This window comes from Phocoena phocoena, chromosome 1, assembly GCF_963924675.1.
Source record: "Phocoena phocoena chromosome 1, mPhoPho1.1, whole genome shotgun sequence".
NCBI lineage: Eukaryota > Metazoa > Chordata > Mammalia > Artiodactyla > Phocoenidae > Phocoena > Phocoena phocoena.
Window position 1 is genome coordinate 155,896,068 of NC_089219.1, and position 11,378 is coordinate 155,907,445.

General features: G+C 42.3%; 1 protein-coding gene across 1 annotated transcript; it reads left to right on the forward strand.

The window, feature by feature from the left end:
- The first annotated feature begins 1,034 nt into the window (after positions 1-1,034).
- Positions 1,035-4,413, forward strand: LOC136127352 (UDP-N-acetylglucosamine--peptide N-acetylglucosaminyltransferase 110 kDa subunit-like). Its single transcript, XM_065882868.1, has 2 exons — positions 1,035-2,085; positions 2,285-4,413. The coding sequence occupies exons 1-2, from the start codon at positions 1,035-1,037 to the stop codon at positions 4,411-4,413; spliced, it is 3,180 nt and encodes a 1,059-aa protein (XP_065738940.1).
- The last annotated feature ends 6,965 nt before the right edge of the window (positions 4,414-11,378 follow it).

The following is an 11,378-nucleotide window of genomic DNA, read 5'->3' on the forward strand; positions in this document are numbered from 1 at the left end:
TGCTGCGGAGCGGCTAGGCCCGTGAGCCATGGCCGCTGAGCCTGTGTGTCCAGAGCCTGTCCTCCACAAAGGGAAAGGCCACAACAGTGAGAGGCCCGCGTACCACAGAAAAAAGAAAATCTCCTTAGCCAGATTTCAAAAAAGCCTGTGGCAATTCCAATATGATCCAACATAGCGGAATATGATAGAAGGAAAATTGGCAAAGAAAGAGTCGCTGGTCTTACCTGATGGAAGTTAAAATATCTCACTTTTGCAAAAACTTATAATTGCATGAACTAATTTCTAGGGTTCTTCATAGGACCTCAAAAGGAACCCATAGAGTTGTGGAACAACAATAGAAGCTGCTGTGATGAGAAGCCCGGGCACCGCAACAAGAGAAAGTCTGCACGCAGCATTGAAGACCCATCGCGGCCAAAATAAAAATAAATAAAGATAAATAGATTTATTTTTTAAAAAGTAATACTCAGGTTTGAGGCATGAGAAATATGATGAGGAGAAATTAGCTAATCCTTTCAGAACTTTTAAAATATCAAACTCAGTCTCTAAGATTTTAGCATTATATACAACATTGGTTACTTATTAGTGGTTTGGGAAGGCCAATTAAAAATTTTCTGATCCTACTGTATTGAAATTCACGGCCCTAATGTTTTCCACATTGACTATATGAATGATGAAGTAAAGTCAATCATGTATTTCCTTTCCAACTGGACAGAAAACAAAAATTTTTTAAGTGTTTGGACTACTGACTTTTGATTTCTTCTAAGGCAAGTGTATAGGTAATTTTTATTCCCTGATTAGAAGAAAACTGGTGGAAGAGGGCAGGGTTAAGAATTAAGATTTCAAGAGCGTGAGAGGTAGATGGCCAACCAGAGTTCCTAAGGTTCGGTGCCTGTAACTGTTGCCGCCGCTTAAGCCTGCCAAAGCAGTGGTACGGCTGCTGCCCTCGTATTTGCTACCTCTAGAAACATTCTTGCCAGTAGTGGCGGCAGCGGGACTCAATTACCCCCTTTTCTTGCTCTCTCCAGAAGCTCCAGATGGCGTCTTCTGTGGGCAACGTGGCCGACAGCACAGAACCAACGAAACGTATGCTTTCCTTCCACGGGTTAGCTGAGTTGGCACATCGAGAATATCAGGCAGGAGATTTTGAGGCAGCTGAGAGACACTGCATGCAGCTGTGGAGACAAGAGCCAGACAATACTGGAGTACTTTTATTACTTTCATCTCTACACTTCCAGTGTCGAAGGCTGGACAGATCTGCCCACTTTAGTACTCTGGCAATTAAACAGAACCCTCTTCTGGCAGAAGCCTATTCGAATTTGGGGAATGTGTACAAGGAAAGAGGGCAGTTGCAGGAAGCAATGGAGCATTACCGGCATGCATTGCATCTCAAACCAGATTTCATCGATGGTCATATTAACCTGGCAGCCGCTTTGGTAGCAGCAGGCGACATGGAAGGGGCAGTACAAGCTTACGTCTCTGCTCTTCAGTGCAATCCTGATTTGTACTGTGTTCGCAGTGACCTGGGAAACCTGCTCAAAGCCCTGGGTCGCTTGGAAGGAGCCAAGGCATGTTATTTGAAAGCAGTGGAGACGCAACCGAACTTTGCAGTAGCTTGGAGTAATCTTGGCTGTGTTTTCAATGCACAAGGGGAGATTTGGCTTGCAATTCATCACTTTGAAAAGGCTGTCACCCTTGACCCCAGTTTTCTGGATGTTTATATCAATTTAGGAAATGTCTTGAAAGAGGCACGGATTTTTCACAGAGCTGTGGCAGCTTACCTTTGTGCCCTAAGCTTGAGCCCAAATCATGCAGTGGTACGTGCCAAACTGGCTGGTGTATACTATGAGCAAGGCCTGATGGATCTGGCAATAGGCACCTACAGGCGAGCTATTGAATTGCAACCACATTTCCCTGATGCTTACAGCAACCTAGCCAACGCTCTGGAAGAGAAGGGCCGTGTTGCCGAAGCAGAAGATTGTTATAACACAGCTCTGCGGCTGTGCCCCACCCATGCAGACTCTCTGAATAACCTAGCCAATATCAAAGGAGACCAGGGGGGCTTCCCTGGTGGCGCAGTGGTTGAGAGTCCGCCTGCCGATGCAGGGGACACGGGTTCGTGCCCCGGTCTGGGAAGATCCCACATGCCGCGGAGCGGCTGGGACCGTGAGCCATGGCCACTGAGCCTGCGCGTCCGGAGCCTGTGCTCTGCAATGGGAGAGGCCACAACAGTGAGAGGCCCGCGTACCGCAAAAAATAAAAAAAAAAAAAAAAAAAAAAAAAAAAGGAGACCAGGGAAACATTGAAGAGGCAGTTCGCTTGTATCGTAAAGCATTAGAAGTCTTCCCAGAGTTTGCTGTTGCCCATTCAAATTTAGCAAGTGTATTGCAGCAGCAGGGAAAACTGCAGGAAGCTCTGATGCATTCTAAGGAGGCTGTTCGAATCAGTCCTACCTTTGCTGATGCCTACTGTAACATGGGAAACACTCTAAAGGAGATGCAGGATGTTCAGGGAGCCTTGCCGTGTTATACTCGTGCCATTCAGATTAACTCTGCACTTGCGGATGCCCACAGCAATCTGGCTTCCATTCACAAGTATTCAGGGGATATTCCAGAAGCAATTGCTTCTTATCGCACTGCTCTGAAGCTTGAACCTGACTCTCCTGACGCTTATTGTGGTTTGGCTCATTGCCTGCAGATTGTCTGTGATTGGACAGACTATGATGAGCGAATGAAGAAGTTGGTCAGCATTGTGGCTGACCAGCTGGAGAAGAATAGGTTGCCTTCTGTGCAGCCTCATCATAGTATGCTCTATCCTCTTTCTCATGGCTTCAGGAAGGCTATTGCTGAGAGCCATGGGAACCTCTGCTTGGACGAGATCAGTGTCCTTCATAAACCACCGTACGAACATCCAAAAGACTTGAAGCTCAGTGATGGTCGACTGCGTGTAGGATACGTGAGTTCTGACTTTGGGAATCATCCTACTTCTCATCTTATGCAGTCTATTCCAGGCACGCACAATCCTGATAAATTTGAGGTCTTCTGTTATGCCCTGAGCCCAGATGACGGCACAAACTTCCGAGCGAAGGTGATGGCAGAAGCCCATCATTTCACTGATCTTTCTCAGATTCCATGCAATGGGAAAGCAGCTGATCGCATCCATCAGGATGGTATACACATCCTTGTAAATCTGAATGGTTATACCAGGGGTGCTCGAAATGAACTCTTTGCTCTCAGGCCAGCTCCTATTCAGGCAATGTGGCTGGGCTACCCTGGGACCAGTGGCGTGCTTTTCATGGATTATATCATCACTGATCAGGAAACTTCAGCTGCTGAAGTTGCTGAGCAGTATTCTGAGAAACTGGCTTATATGCCCCATACTTTCTTTATTGGTGATCATGCCAATATGTTCCCTCACCTGAAGAAGAAAGCAGTCATCGATTTTAAGTCCAATGGGCACATTTATGACAATCGGATTGTGCTGAATGGCATCGACCTCAAAGCATTTCTTGATAGTCTCCCAGATGTGCAGATTGTCAAGATGAAATGTCCTGATGGAGGAGACAGTGCAGGCAGCAGTAATACAGCTCTTAATATGCCTGTCATTCCTATGAATACTATTGCAGAGGCAGTTATTGAAATGATTAACAGAGGACAAATTCAGATAACAATTAATGGATTCAGTCTTAGCAATGGACTGGCAACTACCCAGGTCAACATTAAGGCTGCCACTGGAGAGGAGGTTCCCCGTACCATTGTTGTAACCACACGTTCTCAGTACGGGTTACCGGAAGATGCCATCGTGTACTGTAACTTCAATCAGTTATATAAAATTGACCCATCTACTTTGCAGATGTGGGCAAATATTCTGAAGCGTGTTCCCAATAGTGTACTGTGGCTGTTGCGTTTTCCAGCAGTAGGAGAACCTAATATTCAACAGTACGCACAAACTATGGGCCTTCCCCAGAACCGTATCATTCTTTCACCTGTTGCTCCTAAAGAGGAACAAGTTCGGAGAGGCCAGCTGGCTGATGTCTGCTTGGACACTCCACTCTGTAATGGACACACCACAGGGATGGATGTCCTTTGGTCAGGGACACCCATGGTGACTATGCCAGGAGAGACTCTTGCTTCCCGAGTTGCAGCTTCCCAGCTCACTTGTTTAGGCTGTCTTGAGCTTATTGCTAAAAACAGACAAGAATATGAAGATATAGCTGTGAAACTGGGAACTGTTCTAGAATACCTGAAGAAAATTCGTGGCAAAGTCTGGAAGCAGAGAACATCTAGCCCTCTGTTCAACACCAAACAATACACGATGGACCTAGAGCGGCTCTATCTACAGATGTGGGAGCATTACGCAGCTGGCAACAAACCTGATCACATGATTAAGCCTGTTGAAGTCACTGAGTCGGCCTAAATAATGACTGTGTGCACAGGAGAATTACCCCTGTACCTGAGCCTCAACCTTCTGGGGTAAGGCAACTACTTTCTCCTTATCTGTACAATACCATGTTGCAGATGGGTGACAGACAATGATAAGAAATAGCACAGCCAGACTTGCTTCCTGCATGATCATGATCACGATAGGGAGAGACACAAGAGATGGGAAACTGCTGTTCCACAAGGAGTCTCTGTAGAATTTTGCAGCAGCCAGGTGTCTGGAAGGCCTGGAAGGTAAGTCTGGAAGGTCTGATCTCCCTTGGTCTTCCATGGGTTGGATGGTTAGTGTGGAAGGGAGATAGAGATTGCCCAGCTGTTTTGTGATTATCATGGATTGATTGAGTCTTCTGAAGTAATATTTTTCTTTATATTTTGGGTATTGGAGCTTTTAAAAATGTTTGGTTTCAGGTATTTTTATTCATGTGAAGTGTATATGATTCTCTTGAGATAAGGTTTTAAGCTAAAATATTCCTTGTTTTAGTTTCTGAACTCTACAGATAAATGGGGACTTTGCTGGTGTAGTCTTTTTATAGGTTTTAGAAACCACTGGAGCCTATATCAGTCATTTTAGTGTCTGACATAGTGTTTGGAACTCTCAGTGCTTTGTTGGTTATAGATGATGGCTTAAATTCTTTTCCTGGTCCGTTTCCTTCTTCCCTTCCCCCCAGTTTAAAAATTCTCCTGTAACTTGGCTAACAAAAAACCAAGTCTGATTCAAAACCTCCCAGAGTGTTTCTCTTAAACGCATCATCTGGTGCCAAATGAAGATTCTTAGGAGTGATTATTAATTCTGAAGGGCACAGTTGTGGTGCTGTCACTGATGATAATAATAATGGATTTTTGGCCCAGAGTTTTGACCTATTTCACCAGTGTTTCACCGTTGACTGCCCCTCTATGCTGCTTCCAAAAGTGATAGTGTGTGATAAGATATTTACTTTCATTTATAAAGTTTTTTTTTTTAATTGAGTCCTGTTCTTCCTTTATCTTTCAGCAGAAATGAAATCCCAGGTAAGTATAAGTATTCAAATATTTGAGCAGTAAGTCACAGTTATCTCCAGTACATTAAATAACTTTCATCAAAAAACATGTTATAGGTAAAAAGCTCTGAAGGACCAGCTATGTATATGATAATTATGTTTCACACCTTCCAGGGTATTATATATAATAACTTGTCTTCTGGACGTGGTCTTGAAGTCTTTATGGATTCAGCCTCAGTAGTAGTGAAGTGCACTGCTACTTGGTTTGGAGTACAAATTAGACTTTAGCCCTCCTGGAGGTTGAGTTTTGGGCATTGAAAAGCATAGGAATGAAATTATTGTATTTCAACAAAGGATCGAGGGCTTGAGGCTTAAACAAGGCAACATATGTGTGGGAAGCAGTCAGCCTTGAGAGCAGGTAAGGACATGCCAGGCATGCGGCCGCTGCTCGAAGGGACTGTCCCTACTTGTTCCCCTCCTTGTTCCATTCCATGGGAGATAAATCACCAGGGCCCAGAGATCAGAAAGAATGTAAAATGAGACAAGCAAAGCTGTCTCCCCACTGCACATGCAGGTTATTTTTGATGCTTCTGGGTTTATGGGTTTCCTCCCAGGGAAGTTAACCTTGAGCCGAGACAGTCTGTAGATAATGTAAACCACCATCTGGAAGCCTTCCTTTGTCTAGTCTAGATAATCAGCAACTGTAGCATAATAAAATTTGCCTTGCAACCATCAGTTGTCTTGGTCCTTCTGACCCCATTCGTCGGTGCTACTTCAGTTCCTTACCCCTTCCCTTCTGACCCAGGGCGGTGAGATCCTCTTTCTCCGACTGGTCCGCGGCAAGTGGCACTGAAACAGGGACCTGAAGCGTGAAGGCAATTAAAAGAAAAAGAAAGGGCAGGTAAGAGAACCCTTAAGCAAAATATGTGTGGCCACCAGTAAAAGTAAAACTAATAGAGGCATAAGGCAATAGTCAGAAGTAAAGATGAGGCAAAAGGGCTCAAAGGAGTGTGAATTATTTGCTCAGGTTTTACTTTCGATGCTTAAAGCTCTCGGTAATAAAGTTTCTACCTCACGGTTGACTGAATTTTTACAGCATATCCATGGTGTATCTCCCTGGTTTCCTGATGGCGGCTCTGTTGACATAGAAATCTGGCAGAAAGTTGGAGAAGATTTAAAAAATTGTTATGAGTCTCGAGGGCCTACTCATACTCCTGTTGTTACATATAGTTTGTGGACTCTGATAAAAATGTGTTTAGATTCTTCTCATGATAGTGTTGATTTGAATGTCAAGTCAGAAAAACATAAGCCTCTGACAGAAGGAGAGACTGTATTATCAGCTACTGTGTCGCCACTTCCTAAACCGAAAGAGCTAATTAATTTAAATATTTTAGATGAAGAGGAACATTTTGACTTAACAGATGAGGCTTGTAAACATAAAAGAGAGAAATATCCTGAGGATGATTTTCTAATGGCTATGATAGATAAGTCAGTGAAAAAGCTGCAGGTTAATAAGGACTGTCTTCCTCAAAAATCTACATCTGTAAAAATGCTCAGTCCCTTGCAGCGCGCTGTACAAGGAGCAATAAAACGAGGAGAAGATCCTATTTTCTGTTGTCCCGTCATAGAAAGACCTGATCCTAATAATCCTCAACAAGCTACTAGGGAGCATCAGGCTCTCCCTTTTAAAGTTTTGAAAGATTGAAAATCTGCCTGTGCTCAGTATGGGCCCACTGCTCCTTTTCCTACTGCTATGCTTGACAGGAGAAGCTATTGCAGGAGAAGCTCTTCCCCCCGCCGATTGGAAGTCTATTGCACGAGCTTGTTTAAATGGTGGAGATTATTTAATATGGAAGTTTGATTTTTATGAACGGGCTGCTGAACAAGCAGAAAAGAATGCTGCCCATAATATTCCAGTTGATTCTCATATGCTGATTGGGGAAGGACAATATCTTTCTTTACAAGATCAATTAACTTATCCCTTTGTTGCTTATCCTCAAATAAATCATTTGGCATTACAAGCCTGGAGGAAATGACCTTCTACACACAAAACTGAGGATCTTTCAACAATTAGACAGGGACCTGATGAACCATATGCTGATTTTGTAGATAGGTTGTCACAGGCGGTGGGGAGACTCATTGTGGACAGACTCACTGGTACAACTGTAGTTAAGCAACTTGCTTTTGAAAATGCTAATAATGCACGTCAGGCTGCGATTCGACCTTGGAGAAAGCGGGGAACATTGGAGGACTATGTTCGCCTTTGTTCAGACATTGGGCCTACTTATATACAGGGTGCTGCTGTGGTTGCAGCATTAACTAAAGTGGGGTTTAAAAACAATCAAAAGAAAACAAAGACTTGTTTTAAATGCGGAAAGGCAGGTCATTTTGCTAGAGAATGTAGATCTTTTAATTCTAACCCTAGTCCTTCCTTCCCTACTCAGAAACCTCCAGATGGTCAGAAAATCCCTGGTTTATGCCCTAAATGCAATAGAGGAAAACACTGGGCACAAGATTGTTGCTCAGTGGCCACAAGGATGGTCCACCACTGTCGGGGAACTCCTCCCGGGGCCTTCCCCGGCCCCAACAAATAATAAGGGCAATGTCTGTGTATCCTCCTCAAATTATCAATCAGACATTAACCAAAAACAAAAACATACAATATCCTCGCTCTCCAGAGCAACACCAGGAAGTGCAGGACAGGAGCTCAGTACCTCCGCCCGATATGTATTAACTCCTGAAGTGGGTCCTCAGGCCCTCTCTATGGGCATCTGTGGACCTTTACCCAAGTGTTTGATGGGACTATTATTGGGAAGAAGTAGTGTCACCATGAAAGGTTTAACTATTATGTCAGGAGTCACAGATTCTGACTACGAAGGAGAAATAAAAGTCATGGCACAAGCTATTAAAAATATAATAACTATTTCTCCTGGTGATAAAACTGCACAATTGCTACTTTTGCCCTTTGTACCTCATGGACAAATTTGACAACATCAAAAGAGAGAAACAAAGGCTTTTGGATCGTCTAATGCTGCCTACTGGATTCAGAAGATAGGGAAAGAACGTCCAGAAATGAAATGAACCATTAATGGAAAGGTTTTTTCAGGTTTCTTAGACACTGGAGCTGATGTCTCTGTTATGACACAGATACACTGGCCTAAACGTTGGCCCATTAGTCCTACTATTACAGAACTTCACGGAATAAGACAAAGTTCTTCTCCTATGCAAAGTAGTCAGTTTTTATTATGGCAAGATAGTGAGGGCCATTCAGGATACTTCCAGCCTTATGTTTTGCCTGGGCTGCCTTTAAACCTCTGGGGCCGAGATATATTAAAAGAAATGGGAGTATTACTTTATAGTCCAAACTCTCAAGTCTCTAATATGATGTTGGATCAAGGATTTCTTCCCACAAAAGGGCTGGGAACAAATCAACAAGGAACTGTCTATCCTATTAATGTGAAAATAAAAAATGATAGACAAGGTTTGGGTTTTTCTTAGGGGCCTTGGATTCTCCTCCACTCACTGCTGATCCAATTACTTGGCTGACTGATGACCCTGTATGGGTGGACCAATGGCCCCTCACAAAGGAGAGATTAGAAGCTGCAGAACAATTAGTACTGGAACAATTAGGGCATTTAGAAATTTCCAGTAGTCCTTGGAATACTCCTCTTTTTATTATCCAGAAAAAATCTGGAAAATATAGGTTATTACAGGATCTAAGAGCTGTTCATAAAACTATGCTAATAATGGGAGCTCTTCAACCAGGCCTACCCTCTCCAACAGCCATACCACACAATTATCATCTTTTAGTTATAGATTTAAAAGATTGTTTTTTCACTATTCCTTTGTTTCCTGAAGATAGAAAACATTTTGCTCTTAGCTTGCCTTCCTTAAATTTTAAGGAAGCCATGAGGAGATTTCAATGGAAAGTATTGCCTCAGGGCATGGCAAATAGTCCTACATTATGCCAAAAATATGTGGCTCAGGCCTTGACTCCTGTGAGAAAAAGGTTTCCATCGTTATATCTCATACATTATATGGATGATATACTTTTAGCCACTGATAATATTTCTTTATTAGAGACTGCTTTTCAATTTTTACAACAGTCCTTACAATCATTTGGCTTGGTCATTGCCTCAAAAAAAATTCAAAGACAATCTCCATTTTTATATTTGGGAAAATATATTGATAACACTACTATTAGGCCTCAAAAACTGCAAATTCGAGTTGATAATTTAAAAACATTAAATGCTTTTCAAAAATTACTTGGAGATATTAATTGGCTAAGGCCTTCCTTAAAACTTACTACTGCTCAATTACAGCCTTTGTTTGATATTCTTAAAGGTGACTCAGATCCTTCTTCTTCACGCTCTGTGACTCCAGAAGGATTTCAAGCTTTACAAATAGTCAATAGATCTATCAGTTCTACACAATTAACTAGAACTCATACTCACCTTCCAATTTTCTTAATGATTTGTCCAACTCCTCATGTGCCTACTGCCGTCTTATGGCAAACTGTTGGAATTATTGAATAGATTCATATGAAAACTACACCCTCTAAAGTTATTAACCCTTATTATGAACTTATTAGTAATTTAATAATGCAAGGTAGAACTAGATGCTTACAACCTGTAAGTATAGAACCTTCTCAAATTATTATCCCTTATTCACTTAGTCAACAAAATTGGCTTTTTCAACATAGTAATGAATGGGGTCTTGCTCTTGCAGGATTTTCAGGTACCTTGGAATGCCATTACCCTGCTGATAAACTGATCCAATTCAGCAAACTTAACTCATATCTTTCCTTCTATAATTAGGCAACAGCCTGTTCCTCATGTACCTTTGGTTTTTACGGACGGTTCTTCTTCAGGAGTGGCTACTGTAATCATTGACGACGGAACAAACCTCATTAAAGAGACTTCCTTGACTTCAGCTCAACGTGTTGAACTGTATGCTGTCATTATGGCTTTTAAACATTTGCCTTCTATATCTTTTAATTTGTTTTCTGAGAGTAAATATCTTATTAGCTTATGATTTCTTCTGGAGACTGCGACCATAGGACATACTAATGACCCTGAATTCTCATCCTCTTTTCGTTTGCTTCAACAGCTTATTCGTTCCCACGATGGTCCTGTTGCAGGTCTGTATATCAGCTTATTCGTTCCCACGATGGTCCTGTTGCAGGTCTGTATATCCGTGTTCATTCTAACTTGCCTGGTCCATTGACTAAACTAATGCAACTGCAGATGTTTTAACTCGATCTAAACGTAATCTTTATCCTGTACATTTTCCTCCCAAGAATAGAGTTGAAGTTACTCCTCCTCCTCAATCTCTTTTCCCTAAAGCGGGACATGTCCCAATTTACCATACTCCTCCTTTCCGTTCGTCATGCTGTCAAGGATGGCTAATGTACTGCATTCATTATCTTCATACTGTTGATGTTCATGGTCCATGTCCTGGACACCCTCATATTATGGTAAGTTATGATCAAACTGCTTCACGAGCAGCACAGCTGTTGCATGCCTTACACCGCCAGTCGCCGGCTACATTACACACACAATTTTCCCTTACTCGGGAAGCGGCCCGACAAATTGTTAAGCAATGCCCACAATGATTACCTCACCTTCCTGTTCCACATTATGTTGTTAATCCTCGTGGATTATTACCTAGACATTTATGGCAAATGGATGTTACTCATATCCCGTCTTTTGGGAAATTACAGTTTGTTCATGTCACTATCGATACTTATTCTGGTTTCCTCTGTGCTACAGCACAGAACGGAGAAACTACTAAGCATGTTATCACTCATTTATTACACTGTTTTGCTTTCATGAACCTTCCCAAAATTATTAAAGCAGATAATGGGCCCGCTTACTCTAGTGCTGCTTTTGCAACATTTTGTAATTCATTACAAAATTACCCATATTACAGGCATTCCATATAACCCTCAAGGACAAGGTATTAT